General features: G+C 38.9%; 1 protein-coding gene across 3 annotated transcripts in view; it reads right to left on the reverse strand.

The window, feature by feature from the left end:
- Positions 1-18,907, reverse strand: part of TPO (thyroid peroxidase) — a 211,446-nt gene that overhangs the window by 174,120 nt on the left and 18,419 nt on the right. For 2 of the 3 annotated variants that reach the window (XM_063442213.1, XM_063442212.1), the window contains exons 3-5: positions 17,781-17,856; positions 15,891-15,991; positions 14,162-14,294 (exon numbers count right to left, since the gene is read on the reverse strand). In XM_063442213.1, coding sequence (XP_063298283.1) covers positions 14,162-14,294; positions 15,891-15,991; positions 17,781-17,856 — 310 coding nt within the window. Of the gene's footprint in view, positions 1-14,161; positions 14,295-15,890; positions 15,992-17,780; positions 17,857-18,907 lie in introns of those variants that run through there. The other variant, XM_063442214.1, reaches the window with a different exon arrangement.

Raw genomic sequence — 18,907 nt, forward strand, 5'->3', positions numbered from 1 at the left:
ATGGTACCAGCTGCAGATTTATTGCAATGTATCTGCGTGACCTAAATGAATGGTGAGCTGAACTATCACTTGTCCGACTGCTCAGTATTTCTCTATGTTCAAGCTTTATATTAGGTGGATTTGACTGCATTCAGGTAAAGTACGTTTTTTAAAATGAATTTTAATAGAAAAAGGGGGCCTAAAAGCCTAAATTAAAAAAATAAAATACACAGACACAGCAGTCTTAATATATATATTTTTAATATAGTGTTCTTTTAAACAAATTACTATTATTTTTTTTCATACAACCAAGAAAGAAATATTGCAGCCTGAATTGTTTGGAACGAGATTAGCTTTTTTTTTTTTTTTTTTATATACTTTAATAATTTTTTGTACAGTAAGTTACTCTGGTCGATTAAATTTATTATTAATCCTTAAGCTTTTATGCATTATGCTAAGCTATTATTTTAGAAATTTGTTTGGCCAGACTTAAAAAATGAGCTTGCCGTTTAACAATGTCATTATGAGGTGCTGAGTAATGTCTTTAATTTCATTACCAACTGACTGCATAAATAGTAGTTGAGACAATTTGTACGTTAATGTTAGTTCTGCTAATTAGCGCTGTAAAAGAAAAATGTTCTTATGAAACTTGTAGGCATATTACATTCTTCTTCACATCACTAAACAGACTAGTTGAAATATGTTTTAACAGTGCATTGTCTTTCGATTTGAGAAAGCATAGTTCTCAATGGATTTTACAACTTGTGCATACATTTATAGCACCAAGCAGGGTACAACTAAGATATCACAACCTCATATAGTTAGAGGGACACTCCAGACCCAAAATGAACTTTAGCTTGCTAAAAAGCTTTATGTGTAAAGGGTGTGTACTATTTTTTCATTTTGGAAAAAGTGAAGATTTCTATAGAAATTGGCACTTTTATAAATTAGGCTAGTTACACCCCCCTGGCTTTTCAAACATAAAACAGGTCCTGTTACTTCCTGGTTTGTTTAGCCTAGTTGCACTGAACTCAAGAGGCAGCAATTGCCCAGAGCACCAGCCTTGCAAAGACTTCTCATTGAACTGCATTGGGAAGTTTGTGATTGGGCAGCCATAGAAAGTCTTGGATAGGTTAGATGAGGAGGGCTTGCAAAGGTAGCAGACAAGAGATCTGCATTTCTTTCAAGCTTTTTTTTTAGATACAACTCCAATGAAAAAATGGGTAATTAAATGCATGTATATAGTTATTAGAGATATAACTACTAAACTGCAATTTTTTATTTATTTTGTATTTGGGCAGTTTAGTGTCCCTTTAACATGATGTCCTGTTTTAGCCAGATAATTAAATGTTGTGGCAATTCTCTTATCATTATACTGTTGGATTCTGTACAGATATTTAGTGTTCAATCATATACCTATGATACATTATAAGACTGATAATTGTCCTTTCAATTGATATTTTCCAAAAATGTTGAAAGGCTTGCAAGACGAAGGGTATTGTATAACCTCTAGCAATTTAGTATCCTTAATATTTTTAAAAATGAACTTACGTAAAAAGCAGTTCCTTTGTATAGGTCAATGGATTGTTTAGGTGTAAGTCAGGGGTGCCCAATAGGTAGATCCCCAGATGTTTTAAAACTACAGCTTTCATGATGTTTTGCCATTTTAAAGTCATGCAAAGCGACATGGGAGTTGCAGTTTTAAACATCTGGATATCTACCTTTTGGGCACCCCTGGCATAAGTAAATAGTAATCTGTGCATAAATATTCCATTTCTCTTTTTTAATTTTATGTGATAGCTATGAATAAGGTGTTCTAAATATTTGTTACACTTAACATTTTTTTTTCTGAAAATATATCAAAACTAGCAGTTAATTGAAGATTATGCTAGCGCTAGTGTACTTATAATCTTAATTTTAATAATGACAGGAGGCGAGTATTTTGCTTTACTCTCTTTACTAAAACTCCATAGCAGTAAAGAAAGTGAATAAACGTTTTAACCAATCAAAATGCAAATAGGGAGTATATTATTTCAGTCAACAGGCTCCTCCCCCTCTTTCGGAAGCGAACATCGGAACAGGGAAGAAAATAGTCATAAAGTCTGTAACGAACATCCGTAATGGAATCCAACGGGAATGATGAACTTCTTGGGTTGATTAGGAAGAAAAAACAGGCACCAACCGGAGAACTTCCGATGCTTGGTCTTTATATGATGAGAAATATCGTTATGGTCATGCCGTAGATGTTCCAACTTCTTTCACACTTAAACTGAAAAGAGAATATGAGAAAGGTTAGGCACCGGTCTTGAAACTGTTTGTAGTCATGACAGTGATCCATCGGATTACATTGCAATAATTTAATTTGTATATTCAGTGTATAGACTACTAGTAGTTAAATAGGCTAATGACAACAGTGACTACCTTATGAACATAAGATTCAAGGAGTTATGAAGAAAACAGAAGAATGAAGAAATGTAGAGAAGTATGATTAGAGTATGAATAGAGTAGTTCCCCTCCTCCCGGGTGGGAAGGGTGGGAAAATACTCGCCTCCTGTCATTATTAAAATTAAGATTATAAGTACACTAGCGCTAGCATAATCTTCAATTTTATCACATGACAGGAGGCTTCATATTTTGCATTTTTAACGCTGTAGAATCAGAGACATGGCAGCACTGGAATTCGGACGGAAATAGAAGGTGCGGAATGTCGATTCCCTGGACCAATCAGCGGAGCGTAGGATATCCGTTAAGGAGGCACCCGCCATGAAGGCTGAGGATGCTGCTGCTCCGCGTACTGAGTGGGCTCCGAATGTAGTGTCCACACCGGCTAGCGATAGTAACCATCGAACCCATCTTGCTAGGGTGGTGGAAGTGATGGGGACATGTGGTCTGACGTATGATACTAGGAGTTGACCTGATGGTGTAGACCGAAGAGGTAGGGTGGTTTCCACGTACTGTTGTAGTGTGGAGACAACGCAGAGTTGCGGTTCTGTAGGGAAGAAAGGATAAAACACAGATGTGGAGTCCGTCATAGTGCGGCGAGATATCCGGAATGTAACTCCTTCTGGAGAGATTGAAAAAGCGTCTATGTCCAGTGCTCGTATGTCTGACACTCTGCGGAAGGAGACCAGGCAGAGCAAGACTGTGAGTTTTGCTGATAATTGACGGAGGGAGAGTCTGTCGTTAGTTGGCCAGTCTTTCAGGAATCGGAGGATTACGTCGACGTCCCAGAATTGAGAGTATTTGGGCCCTGGGGGATGTTGTAATCGAATGCCTCTCAGGAGTCGGCATACAAGTGGTTCTTTGCCAACTGGAATCCCTTGTATGGGGACGTGGGCTGCTGAAATAGCTGAGCGAATTACATTAAGTGATCTGTAAGAACGTCCTAATGAGAAAAGGTGAGATAGGAAGTTCAAAATGGCTGAAACAGGGGCCGTAAATGGATCGAAGTTCCGTTCCAGACACCAAGTGGACCAGGAATTCCAGGCGGATAGATAGCATCTTCTGTTTCCGGGTGCCCATGAGTCCCATAGCAGTTCTTTAGCAGCCTGCGATAGTTCGCCGACTTGCCAGGAGCCCCTGAAAGCGTCCAAACCACCAGATGGAGATGGTTGTCTAGGATTAGTGGATGAGGGTTGCCTTTTGGATCTGTTAGAATGTATTGATGATGAGGTAGTAGAAGGGGATCGTGGCATGATAGAGCTAGGAGATCTGGGAACCATGGTTGTCCCCTCCATAGTGGAGTGATGAGTACTAGTGAGGTTTGCTGATTCTTCAGATAGTGTATGGTCCTCGCTATCATGGCGAAGGGAGGGAAGGCGTAGGCTCCTGTGATCGGCCAAGGTTGTAGGAATGCATCCACTGCTGCGCTCTCCGGGTCCGGGAGCCAGCTGAAGTATAATTTCGTTTGTCTGTTGTTGCGGGACGCAAACAGGTCCAAGTGGAGTGGACCTAGGCGTTCCGCAATGCAGCTGAAGATTTGTGGATCTAGTTTCCAGTCGCTGGTGTCCCGCCAGTGGCGTGAGAACCAATCCGCCGTGAGGTTTGTCTCTCCTGGGAGGTATTCCGCCGTGAGGGAGATGTTGCGGGGTAGGCAAAAGTCGAAAATTTCTTTTGTTATTTCTGATAGGAGACGTGAGCGGGCTCCTCCTAGGCGGTTGATGTAACGGACTGCGGAAATGTTGTCCATCCGGAGTAGGATGCAACAGTCCGACTTGTCCTTTGCTAGGCTTCGGATCGCGAAAGACCCGGCTAGGAGTTCTAGGCAGTTTATATGTAAGTTGAGGTCTTGGGATGTCCAAGCACCTCCTGTCGATATATTTTCGCTCGTCGCTCCCCATCCCCAGAGGCTGGCGTCTGATTCTAATATCATGTCGGGAGCTTTCCCGAAGATGGCTCGGCCGTTCCATGCTTCCATGCTGTCCAGCCACCATCTGAGTTCGTCTCTGACTTCCTCTGTCATCGGGACCGGCTGATCGTATGAGGGGTTTTCCCTGAGAAAGGAAGCTTTGAGGCGTTGCATTGCCCTGTAGTGAAGTGGACCTGGAAATATAGCTTGAATGGAGGCCGAGAGAAGCCCTACGATGCGTGCGAGGGTGCGGAGTGGAATGGTGTGGGAGCGGATGGCCCTGCGTAATTCCTTGCGAATGGCTGAGATTTTTGCCGTCGGTAGCCGTAGAGTGCTGGAGGTGGAATCTATCTCGAATCCCAGAAATTGAACTGTTTGTGATGGGGAGATAGCTGATTTTTGAAAGTTCACTGTGAAGCCCAGGGATGATAGGAGATCCGTGGTGTAGCATGTGTGTTGTATCAGTCTGAGTCTGTCTGAGCAGAACAGAAGGAGGTCATCCAGGTATATAATGCAACGAATGCCTTGAGCTCGAAGATGTGCGACCACGGGTTTCAGCAGTTTGGTGAAACACCAAGGGGCCGAACTGAGGCCGAAGGGGAGGCACGTGAATTGCCAGGGACGGCCTTGCCAATGGAAACGAAGGTATTGTCTGCAGGATTGATGGACGGGTACTGATAGATACGCGTCCTTGAGATCCAGTCTCGTGAACCAATCCTTGTCTTGTAGGAGGTCTCTTAACAGATGTATGCCTTCCATCTTGAAATGGTTGTAAGTGACGTATTGGTTGAGTTGTCGTAGGTTTATGACTGGTCGTAGATCGCCCGTTTTCTTCTTGACTAAGAAGATGTTGCTGAAGAAACCTCGAGGTTCGGACGCGGGTTCTATCGCGCCTTTTGAGTATAGGGTTTGTAGTTCTTCGTTGATGAGAGATTTGTCTGTTCTTGAGCAGTTGATGGGACGTGGTATTTCCGTCTGTCGGGGTTGGTCTACGAAGTCTATGACGTAGCCTCGTACTGTCTGTAGGATCCATGCGTCCGCGGATATTGAAGTCCATTCCTGGAAGAAAAGAGATATGCGACCTGCTGTATGCATTGGAAGGGAAACATGAGTGAATTGGTTGCTTACCTGCGGAGAAACGTGCTCTGCCTCGAGTGCGTGGTCCGCGACCTCTGTCTGCGCCTCGTGTGTAGGAAGATGGTCGGTATCCCATCTCTGGGTAAAAGGGCTGTGGTCTTGTAGCTCTGGGGCCTGAGGGCCAGAAGCGGCTGGCAGCACGGCCCCTTTGGCGGCCAGCCCGTCCAAAAACACCCCTAGAGGGGTTTTGTCTAAAGACTCTTCTCATTGATGATTGAGCCTTGTTCAGGGATGTGTATACGTTAACATGTCTGCTTAATTCTTTGAGAAATTGTTCTCCGAAAAGCTTGCCCTGTGCCATAGGACCTAACTCCTTGGTGCCCAACTCCACCAATTTCCCGTCAATGCGGAGAAGTGCTGCTTTGCGTCGCTCAGATGATAAGGCGACATTGGCATTACCCACAAAACAAAAGCACCTTTGTGCCCATTCCCGCACGTCATGCGCCCATTCGCGCACCATAGTAGGGTCAAATTGATCGGCTTTGGCTAGAGCATCATCAGCCAAGTACATAATTCTGGATAGTGGTCCCACCGAGTCCAGAAGTTTATCTTGAACCCCTCTAAACCCTTTTTCCACGCCTTTTCGTGGGTCACGGCCACCTCGTGACATAAAAGTTGTCATCACTTGGTCAAATTCTGGCGTGTCCGCCACGTGGTCGGGTAGAAAAGGCCTTGGGCATTCTGACCTCAAACGGTTGCGGACCGTTTTGTCCATGGGCTTTCGTAGCCAGAGGTGCATAAACCTCGCTAGGTGGTCAGGAGGTGTCCAATCGCTTGAGCGAGGGTGTCTAATTTTTCTTGGGTCAAAAAGTTTTTGTCCCAGTGGGTCAAGGATGGTGTCTTCATCCTCTTGCGGGTTATCCGCATTATCTTGGTCTTGGGGTTCTCCCATGAATGTGTGTTGCGGAAAAAATGATTGGGATCCGGAGTCTGAACCCCAACCACCTTCATTAGAGTCTGAGTCGTCCGCTTGCCATTCATCTAAAATGGCCATGGGTTTAGTTTGGGACTGTTCTTCATCCGAAGAGTAGTCGTGTTGGGGATTCGTGATGGTGGCAGAAATGGGTTTAGCGCGTTTAGCGGGGTTTTTACTTTTATGTGAGTGGTCTTTTTCGCCTTTCCACTGGCGTTTGCCCGTGAGAGTTTCAGGGCTTTTGTGAGATTCTTGTGCATCAGAATCGGAGTCATGGCGGGATGGGTGGGCTTTAGATGGTTTCCTCTTGTCGGAGCCAGAGGCCATCATCTTGGAGAGGACTTTCTCCATTGAGGCAGAAACGGCCTCGTTCACCATATTTTGGAGATCTGTGGTTTGAGAGGTCTCCATGGTGTCTGGGTATATGATTGGCACAGGGCGTGGTAGAGGTCAGTCTGCTGTATTTTAGTCGATATAGACTGTAGTAATATCGCTATGCAATACCCCAGCAGGGTGCAATAACGTAAATTTTGTATAGTAGTACAATCGGGACCCCAGCAGGGTTATTGGAATAAATAATAATAATAATAATAAAACCGAGTACCCCAGCAGGGTCTAGACGGTATAGTAACTGGTCAAATGTAAGCCAGATAACCCCAGCAGGGTTGTAATAAAATGATACCCCAGCAGGGTATGAGTAGTGGTATGTTGGAGATTAAGCTCCAGCAGGATAGTAATCCGATTTATATAATCACCCCAGCAGGGTGTATAATGTCCAATGTAACCACTAGGCCCCAGCAGGGCAAATAGACCACTTGTTGGGATTTTAAATGTATTCTGGGCCTCACCCAGTATGACAGAGGTGGCCACAAAGCGACCTCCTTAGCAGCACAATATATAGGGCAGCACCCCAGTCAGGCACAGGTTAATACCTGATGTGCCTTTAAACAGCTTGAGTGACTGACCTCTTGTAGCAGACTGTAGAAAGGCTTGCAGTGTCCGTTGAACTTGCCGTTCTGAGGTTTCGCGGCAATTTGCTGCGGTCCTAAAATGGCGGCCGTAATCTCGCGAGACGCGGGATTAAAAATGGCCGCCGCGAGAAGGAAGCCGCGGCTGAAATAGGGCCGCGGAAAACGCGGCGGAAAATAGCCTCCGAGCGGCGGCAAGGTGGGGAAAAAAGAAGGATGCAGGGAAAAACCCGAGCAGAAAGGAGAGAGGTAAACTACCACTAGGGTGAAGTAACCCCGGTGGTACTAAACATTAGGATAGATAGTAGGATAAAAACGGTTTAGAGACTACAGAAAATAGCAGAACTATATAGATAATGAAAAAGTTAGATAATAAAATAGTATATATGAGGAAAAAAGGTAAATAAAACATTCACATGAGGTAAAATAGGGAAGAGCCAAAAACTCTGACCTGTCTGCGATGGAGCAGTAAAGAAAGAGGAGGAGGAGCCTGTTGACTGAAATAATATACTCCCTATTTGCATTTTGATTGGTTAAAACGTTTATTCACTTTCTTTACTGCTATGGAGTTTTAGTAAAGAGAGTAAAGCAAAATATGAAGCCTCCTGTCATGTGATAAAATTAGCTGCTGGGAAACCATTGCAAAGTAGTGGGTTTTATTTAAAATTAACAGCAAATGCTGGGTACATCAGCCATCTACTAGCCGACAAAAGGCTAAAATGGAAACCTAGACACAACCCAGAGGAGCCATTTAAATAGATATGCTCAATATTGAAGATTATTTTAACAAAGAAAAAGGGGAGGTTCTTGGACTCACAAATGCATTTATATATTAAAACTTCAAAACCCACTAAATATATAGAATGCATTCTTTTATAATTGTATGGGTTTATCTGTTGTGGGTTATTGGAAGGATGATTCATTGTCATTATATGCTGTAATGAAATTTTAAAATGAATATGGCTTTTTTTTATTTCACATTTTGCTTCTAAGAATTTTATATAATGCTAGCAACAGTTATTCCAGGCCTCTGAATCTATGGTTTGTGGCCGTAATCAGAGAACGATTAGGCACTTGGCAGGTTACCCGTTTGGGCCCCCTTCATTCTTTACAGAGGAATGGATATAGGGGAAAACCAAAATCATATTTCTGGGACACCCTACAATACTCCCTTCACTATCCCCTACGCTACCTTGGCAACTGCCTTATGGTTAATCCAGTTCTGTCTGTAATAGGAGCAATGAAGGAACAACATTAGGCATTAGTTAACAATCTTCTTCGATCAAATTATGAAGAATGAAGCAAGGCTTTCTAAAGTTATATTTAGAGAAGTATCTACCAATATTGGGGTGCATTGACATGGTAGCTCGATTTATAGTTCCTATCTCTTTAACTTGAGATTAAAATAAAATAACTATTTGAAACTGCACACTTTGTGTGTATGTACTTTTTACCTTTCTGGAATCAGAATCAGTAGATGAACCGAATGGTTTTTATCTGCCGTCACATTCGATGTTTCTATGAGCAATATCAAAAAGTGATAAAATCTGCTGAGCTGACAACAGTCTGACAAACTGCCTTATGTATGGAAATGATTCTAGATCCGCATGGAGGAATTTGACTTCAGCAGTATTTCTAAGTCTCTTTGTGACTTAGGGGCCTTGTACGAGAAGTGCCTTGATGGAAAATTCTGGTATTTGTGATTCTATTATGTGAATAGATATTTGTTAGTTATCTAATTGCTACAGAGTGAATTTGCACATTTGGGACAAATTATTTTGGAAATCAAATGCAATTCTGAATTAGAAATTATATTGTTTAGATTCAAATGTGGAGATTATCACACAATTTCCTTTGCATTTTTACATATTAAGTATTAATAAAAACAATACACTTGTTTTGTTTCCATATGATTTATAAATTATAAAACATAATTCTTTCCTCAAACTTGTGAACCATATCTTGTACACGTAGACAAAGGTGTTCCTAAGTTACAAAAGGAATGTTTAGTGATATTGTTGTAAACTTTCAACTTACAAATATCATGCAGGGGATTATGTGATTAATTGTTCATTGATGTGTATACTAATGTAATATACACATTAGAGATTATAGTTTAAATATTGCACATATTATTGTTTAACACATAATTGACACATAATATACATTGCATTTACTTTATTCAAGAAATGTCAATGGTTGTGCATCCATAGAAAGGTTAAAGGAGCACTATAGTGCCAGGAAAAAAAACTTGTTTTCCTGGCACTATAGGGGCATTATGTCCCCCCCCCCCCACCCTCAGGTCCCCACCCTCAGGTTAAAACCCCTTCAGCCACTTACCTTTCTCCAGCACCGGGCTCCCTCTGTGCTGGGGAACTCTCCACTCCCTGCCGACATCAGATCCGAATGCGCATGCGCGGCAAGAGCCGCGCGCACATTCAAACAGCCCATAGGAAAGCATTACGCAATGCTTTCTTATTGACGTCCAGCGTCTTCTCACTGTGATTTTCACAGTGAGAATCGTGGAAGCACCTCTAGCGGCTGTCAATGAGACAGCCACTAGAGGCTGGATTAACCCTGCAATGTAAACATAGCAGTTTCTCTGTAACTGCTATGTTTTCAGCTGCAGGGTTAAAACTAGAGGGACCTGGCACCCAGACCACTTCATTGAGCTGAAGTGGTCTGGGTGCCTATAGTGGTCCTTTAAGGCAGAACACTTGTCACATGACTTTGTTATAGTTTATATGTAGTGTGTATTATCCCCTTCACGACGGGTGACGGACGAGGTCCGTCATCCTGGGGATGCCCTTAACGACGGGTGACGGACCTCGTCCGTCACGCGGTAAAATTAACCCCAGATCGCCGCAATCGCGGCGATCGTGGGGTTAATGGTGCTCCGGTCTGCCTCTGCATTAGAGGCAGACCGGGAGCACCGGATCGGGCTGTCAGAGTACATGTGCCCGCTCTGACAGCATGCCAGAGCGGGCACATGTGCTCTCTATACTCACCTCCGCCTCCCTGCACTTCCGGGTTCAGTGTGAAGTGCAGGGAGACGGATCTTCAGTGATCCTGCCCCCTGGTGTTAAAAAAAAAAGTTAAATTAAAATCCCACCCCCCCTTTACCCATATTAATAAAAAATTAACCCCTTCCCTGCCAATTGATCACTGACTACAGTGATCAATTGGCAGGGATTACATTTTAATATGATCTGATTTTTTTTTTTTTAACCCCTGAGGGTTAATTCTTTTTTTTTTTAACCCTCAGGGGTTAAATTTATTTTATTAATTAATTTAAATATTTTAAAATTATAAATTTAGCTAGCTGGGGAGGGTGGAAGTTAGTGGGGAATTGGGGGATTTAGTGTTAGGCTAACTAGGGGTTAACGTTAAAAAAAGTTTTAAAATAAGCTTTAAAAAGTTAAAAAATTAAGTAAAAAAAAAGTTTTAATAACGTTTAAGTAAAAAATAAAAAAAAATAAACCCTTTACCCAGTCCAAATAAAAATTAACCCCTTGCCTGCCAGTCTATCACTGCCTACAGTGATCAAAATACAGATCACAGTATTATACTGTGATCTAATTTTTTTTTAACCCCTGACGATTAACTTTTATTTATTTTTTAACCCTCAGGGGTTAAATTAATTTAATTAACTAATTTAAATATTGTATAATTAAATATTTTGCTAGCTGGGGTGGGTGGGAGTTATGGGAAAATGGGGAATTTACTGTTAGTGCTGCTTACTGCTAGTTAGGGGTTAACGGTAAAAGAAAAAGCTTAGAAAAATGTTAAATCTGTAAAAAAAAGTTTTACGAAAGTTTAGGAAACTTTAAAAAAATGAATAAGCAAAACAAAAGTTTAAAAAATAGTTTTAAAAAGTAAAAAAAAGTTTTAAAAAGTAAAAAAATACATTTAATAACGCTCATTACCACTACACCTGGTACAAGCTAGCGGAAAAATGATCCCACGCTAAGGTTCAAAATATGCCTTTTGAAATACCCTGGGATGTCTTCTTTAAGAAATGGTATGGCTTTATGGGGTATTTGGATTATATAGCCTGGTAAAATACTCTAAAATGGGACATGGGCACAGCGTAAAAATGTAAAGTGTGAAAAAAATGGAATGGCTGTGTCCCAAATGTGCCCCTCCGATGTCCACATATACCTGGCAAAGGTACATACGGGGGTATTTTTGTACTCAGCCGACATAGCTGAGCAACATATAAAGTATTATAGAGTGGTGGTACACATAAGGTTTGCAAAATATACTGTGCAAACTCACTTTGTGTGTCAAAAAGGCAGAAAAAACGCTTATTACCACTACACCTGGTACAAGCTAGCGGAAAAATTATCCCACACTAATTTTCAAAATATGCCTTTTGAAATACCCTGGGATGTCTTCTTTAAGAAATGGTATGGCTTTATGGAGTATTTGGATTATATAGCCTGGTAAAATACTCTAAAATGGGACATGGGCACAGCGTAAAAATGTAAAGTTTGAAAAAAAATGGAATGGCTGTGTCCCAAATGTGCCCCTCCGATGTCCACATATACCTGGCAAAGGTACATACGGGGGTATTTTTGTACTCAGCCGACATAGCTGAGCAACATATAAAGTATTATAGAGTGGTGGTACACATAAGGTTTGCAAAATATACTGTGCAAACTCACTTTGTGTGTCAAAAAGGCAGAAAAAACGCTTATTACCACTACACCTGGTACAAGCTAGCGGAAAAATTATCCCACGCTAAGGTTCAAAATATGCCTTTTGAAATACCCTGGGGTGTCTACTTTAAGAAATGGTAGGCCTTTGTGGGGTAGTTTGAATTTAAAACTTACGAAGATGCTTGGAAATTGCACATAGGTCCAGCGTCAAAATTCAAAGTTCTGTAAAAACTGATATGGCTTGGTCTCCAATATGCCACTGTAGCTTCACAAAATAGTGCCAAAGACATTCATTGGGGATGTCTTTTTACTCAGAAGACTTAGCTGAGCATAATTTGAAGGTTTTGAACTTAGTGGCACATATGAAATATACAAAATGCCCAGCAAAAATGCAATCCGTATGTAAAAAATGCACACAATTATTTTTTACCACATACTTTGGCATGTAATGGTAAAAAAATGGGGGCATGTTAAGGCACAATATGCACCTTATGAGATACCCTGGAGTGTCTACTTTTACAAATGGTAGGCCTTTGTGGGGGTTTTTGAACAGTCAAACTGTTATAATACCCCAAATGGCTGCATAGGCTCATTAAATCCGTCTCTCAAAATTCTACTGTGAATACTGAAAAGGACAGGTCTCCTGTATGGCACTGTAGCTTCACGAAATAGTGCCATAGACATACAATGGGGGTGTCCTTTTACTCAGAAGACTTAGCTGAGCATAATTTGGGGGGTTTGAACTTAGTGGCACATATGAAATATACAAAATGCCCAGCAAAAATGCAATCCGTATGTAAAAAATGCACACAATTATTTTTTACCACATACTTTGGCATGTAATGGTAAAAAAATGGGGGCATGTTAAGGCACAATATGCACCTTATGAGATACCCTGGAGTGTCTACTTTTACAAATGGTAGGCCTTTGTGGGGGTTTTTGAACAGTCAAACTGTTATAATACCCCAAATGGAAGCATAGGCTCATTATATCCGTCTCTCAAAATTCTACTGTGAATACTGAAAAGGACAGGTCTCCTATATGGCACTGTAGCTTCACAAAATAGTGCCAAAGACATACAATGGGGGTACCGTTGTACTCAGCAGAAGTAACTGAACACATAATAAAACTTTGTACAGGAATAGCACACAACAACTTTACAAAATACACATGAGAAGTTCTTTGTTATACGTTTGTGTGCGAAAACCCCCCAAAAACACAATTTTACTCCAATATTTAGCAGAGGTTGGCGGTAAAATGGCTACGTAGAAAGTGTCAAAACAACCTTAGGTAAATAGCCTGTGATGTCTACTTTATATAAATATATACTTTTGTGTGGCAATTTTGTTTTATTTTATGGCTATTAGGCTTACAAGACAAACATACCAAATTCTAAAATCACTCCATATTAAAATTTTATTTTACTCCTTGTGCTTTGTGACCTGTAACTACCAAAAAAAACTTAAAATCCCAGACACATTATATATTCTGTAAATCAGAACAAATAAATTAATTTATTTTTAATTACTTTCCTTAACCTGCACTAATTATGCACACATTATGATTGCAAAAACTGTAAAAAAAAACAATATTTTTCATTTTTTTTGCATTTTTCTGTATTTTTTTTATAATAAGTAAGCATTTATATATTTATATGTTATATCAAATTAAAGCCCTTTCTGTCCTTTAAAAAACAGTATATAATATGTGTCGGTGCAATAAATGAGAGAGATGCAAATTGCAGTTGAACGCAAACAGCAAGAAAATGCAAAAATTGCTTGTGTCATTAAGCGTAAGTCAAGCTTCTGAAGCTCTGTCCTTAAGGGGTTATTATTATTATGATTAGAGATTACCAAAATGGCATTTTCAATACACATTGAGCAATAGGTGCAATATTATTTTATCAACTTGATATTGAATGGATTAATTTCAACACTGCCCATTCAAAGGATTTTAACATATATATTACTATGTGTGAAGTCTAATAATGTCAAATATAATAGTGGCAAAAGAAATCAAAACAGCTGAAAATGTTGTAACTTTGACTGTTTTTTTCTCTAAATAGCAAAAATAATATATAAAATGCATAAAACTAACCAAATGTACACATCTGCGTCACATTTTGCATTTCAAGAATCAGAAAACAGATGTTTACCTGTTGTTGCAGACACCTGTGATATGCCTGTATTTCAAAGCCAAGCAGTTGTTTGGACATAGCAGTGGATGTTGTTGTGGTATGCAGCCAAATGAATTTGAAATAATACTGATGACTTCAGAAGATGGGAATCCTTAAAATTAATTAAAATTAGGATACAATTGAAAAATACAAGTTACATACACAAAGAAGGCCCTCTTCACAATAATATTAAGTTAAGCATTAACTTCTCATAGGTATGTGAAGCCCTACGGAATTTGCTGGCGCTAAATGAATAATAAAATGATGATAATAATAATAATAATAATAATAATAATAATAATAATAATGTACTTAAAAGAACACTATAGTGTTAGGTATACAGATTCCTAACACTGCAGCGACCTTCTGCCCCGACAGGCCATACCCCTGCTGCAATGAAAGGATTAAACAACGCTTTAAACAATTACCTGATTGCAGTCCCAAAGTCCCTCTACGCTGGCTCTGTCTCTGCCTTCTCCAATATCATCGCAAGGTAGAACCTAATGTGCATTCGCAATGCTTTGAAGAGACTCTGGATGTCTTCATGAAAAGCTTAAGGATGTCCAGCATCGTTTCATGGTGTTTAATTGCGTAACAATTTGCAGAAAGTTCCTCTAGTAGTAGACAGCCATTAGAGGCAGTCTTAACCCTGCAATGGAAACATTGCAGTTTCTCTAAAAACTGCAATGTTTTACATTGCAGGGTTAAGGGAACTGAGGCACTGCACCCAGACCCTTTCAATGAGTTTAAGTGGTCTTGGTGCCTATTTTAAGCTCTCTTTAAATTACACCATTTGATAAAACTTGAAAACGGACTGCTATGTGCTTACAATACTATTTTCTCACAGATAAATACAACTAAAAAGTAATTTTATTGCATTAAAATAAACAACAGAATGCTTAGGTTGGCTATTTTCCTCAAAGCGGACTACACTCTGTAACCATTAATGGCGCTTATTAATAATAAACATAAACATCTGGAGATAGAGTAGGACAAATTCAACATGATAGCCTCATACAGGGCCTTATTTTGCTATTTTTGGATAAGCTTTATAAATGATTTAAGATTTGATATACAGTTTAATATATTTCTTTTTATTGATATATTTTTAAACATCATATATTTTCTGATATTTTCATTTTTTTTTTAAATTAACCTTCTTGAAATTATTAAATCATTTGTAAATGTTATCCAAAAATATTAAATAATAGTCATAAAGGTCATAGTTAACGGTGGCTCCAAATGTGAGCTCAACAAGTTTATCTCTGGGAAAGCTAAATCCCTTCATATTTTGACTGATATCAAGCTGATCTTTGAAGGGTCAAACACTAAAGTGAGGATTTAACCCCTTAAGGACACATGATTCCCTTTTAAACCAGAAGTTTGGTCCTTAAGGGGTTAAAATTAATTACAAGTTTAAGGACAAAATAGAAAAAAACTGGAGGTATAACTGACTTAGATAATTTGACCAGTTTGGCTGTTTGGGTTTTTAATATGAAATTCACTTTGAACTTACTTTAAATTATTACTCTAGAGAACAACCCCGTACGTCATTAGGTGTAAAGGAACAGTAAGAAAATAAACATGTTCATTCCATTTATTAAACTGGTTATGAAAGAAGTGTATTAATCTTTTGCATGAAAAACATATTTGTTGTTGAAAATATCCAGATATATTTTTGCTGTTTAAATGATAGAACTTTTCTTACTTGGGATTTTTTCTCTGACGTTTTTATTTTCCTCCGCAGCTCTGACAATAAATTTACTCTTCTGATATGCTGAAGCTTTTGTTGTCTCCTTGTGATTTAAACTTGCAATAAAGGATATGGAAATAAATGACGTTATTTACTATTCAGCCTGTTACTTTACATGCTATAAACAAACAGTTATAACGTGATGGTATGATGGAGTTTACATGTATTATCCTTTTTTATATATTTATGGAGAATCTGATTATAAACACACATTTAAAAAGACACTTTAGGCATCTGGACTGCTATCATACATAATAAATCTCATTGCAAAAATTCACCCGAGCTTAAACGGACACTCTAGACTTCTAAAGCACTTTAGCTTGCTGAAAAGCTTTATGTGTGAAAAGTGTATTTTTCATTTTTCAAAAAGTGCAGATTTCAATAGAAATGTATACTTTTATAAATTATACTGTTTTCACCCCCAGGCTTTTCAAGCAGACAATATGTCCTGTTACTTCCTGATTTGGTTAGTTGAGTTGCACTGAACTCAAGAGGCAGCAATTGCCCACAGTAACTGCCTTCTCATTGAGCTGCATTGGGAAGTCTGTGATTGAACAGTCACATAACGCCTGGACTGAGTTAGAAGAGGAGGACTTGCAAAGGCAGCAGACAAGAGATCTGCAGGTTTTGCAAGCTGTTTTTAGATATAACTCCAATGAAAATGTCTTAATTAATTACATGAAAATATTCATTTGGGTATATCTACTAAACAGTGATATTTATTTTTTTGTATTTTGGCATTGGAGTGTCCTTTTAAACTGGACTTGTCATTTGCTAAACACTCTGATGAAATGTTCACCTTCTGGTAGGCCTTCTCATAACCTATAGAGTTTCTAATTGTGCAACAAAGGTATAGATAAAAAGGAATAATGCATTAAGCATTGCTTGTTCTCCTCCAAGAAGAAGAATGAGTACCCACTGAAGAGCACTAAGTGTGCATTGCCACTAAATCCCTACAGAAATATTGGAGATACTGGGTTGGCACTGAGAAATCCAAAATGTCGATTATAAAAGGTGTAAAGTGGGAAAATCATAGGCAAGTATTTTTTTTTTTTTACAATCGTGGCTATTTAGTGATTGTATATTTTATGCATGATACATGCCTAGTGCATTAATAATTGGGTTCCAACCTTGGAAATATTATATAGCAGATATTTGTTAATGTATTGGTGAGACAGGGTAAAAATAAGTTAAAAAGAACATGATAGAAAACAAGAGAATGAAATCACTGTATATGATGGCATGAAGAGAAGCCCTTAGCTGAACCTCAGGATATTGCAGTAGAACAGTTGATAGTGGCAGCAGAGAGGATCAAGATAATAAACATAAAAGATCTAGAAGTATAATAAAAAAAACGTCCTTACCCACTTGGTGTTAAGGATCCAGAAGTCATTTGGAGCTCCGACTGACTGCAAAATTTTGAAAGGCAAAACAGGAAATAAAAGAATCTGGCGCATTCCCCACAAATGGATCGAGCAGTTGAATTAAAAAATTTCAGTGTATTGTAGTGTAATTAAACATGAGTTTCCCCAAGCGGCAGTCATAGTTAAGTAAGGTAAAACACAACCCAACAAGGGAAAAAATCTAAAGTAATGTAATACTTGATTTAGAAGACTTATCAGTAGGCACCTCAGTGTATGGAACATGTCCAGCATTATTGCTGCTTGATCTGTTTGTGGTGGACCTGCCAGCTTATGTTGTTCCTGTTTTGCATAACAAATGTTTGAACTCAAGAGGATTAAAAGCTAGAAAAAATACACTAATCATTTTCGCTGTACAAGTGAGAAATATGTTTGCGAGTGACGTTGAGTCCAAAACTGAAAACGTACATAATAATTCAGTTACCTTTTCACGCTATCCATCATCAAGAATATTGTCTTGTTTGTGGTGGTTTTGTTTAAAAAATCACATCTTTTCATCTCTAAACAAAAAAAAATGGAGAGTATTTCAAGATTTGGCATATTCTAGAATGTTGTTTAGGAAATTTAGAATAATTATTTCCTGCACTTATCCTATCGTTTACATGACAATTTCATGTCAGTCAAGAGATTCCCAAAAGAAGATGTTAAACTTGAATCATTTTTAAAATGTTTTTTTTAGCTGTGTATTATTTACAAATTCAGTTTGCAGTATTTAAAATATACAAAAAAGCAAAAGGATCAGTAACAGGGAATATACCAGCATACACACATGAATGTGTGTAACTGTATGTATACACCCTTCCACGGAATCCACACACCAGTGAGACACTCCATGGGTGTCTCGGGGCTTGACCCCAATCTACACCACATAAAAAGAAAAGGCAGTTACTCTCACAAAATGTGAGATAAATGTCACCTGGTCATATAACAGTATCCTAAGTGGAAAAATAAGTATCTATGGCAAGTAACAAACACATGGAGAAAAATTATGTAATATACAAGAACAAGAAAAATCAAAAGTAACCAAATAAAAACTATATATATATATATATATATATATATATATATATATATATATATATATATATATACAGTGTAACCTTAAGCCTTATAAGGCTGTTACACTACCTAATGCTGCTGTATCACACAGAAGTTAATCCAAACGATAATAGGAGCAATATGCCCAGGGCTGGCTTTATTCAATTGGCCAATATGAGCAATGTTCTAATCAGGGAGTGATGCATGATCAAATTCCTTGTGACCTCAAACGGATAAAGTCCCTGCAAATCTCAAAGATAGGATATCTTAAACAGGGTAAAGGTTTAACATATTAGTAGCTATAAATAGTATACCGATATCCTCTATATATGATTATGAGTATATAGAAAGACTTTAGTTGCCTGAGATTCCACATTCGTAATTAATGCTTAAGAGTATCAAAGTAAGTCATCAGATACAAAGAGTGCACATGGTACATCAATAATATGTGTATCAGACAGTATAGAGAGATAGGGTAAGATAAATCAAGCCTCTCTCCCTGAAAAACTAGCT

Source organism: Pelobates fuscus, chromosome 2, assembly GCF_036172605.1.
Source record: "Pelobates fuscus isolate aPelFus1 chromosome 2, aPelFus1.pri, whole genome shotgun sequence".
NCBI lineage: Eukaryota > Metazoa > Chordata > Amphibia > Anura > Pelobatidae > Pelobates > Pelobates fuscus.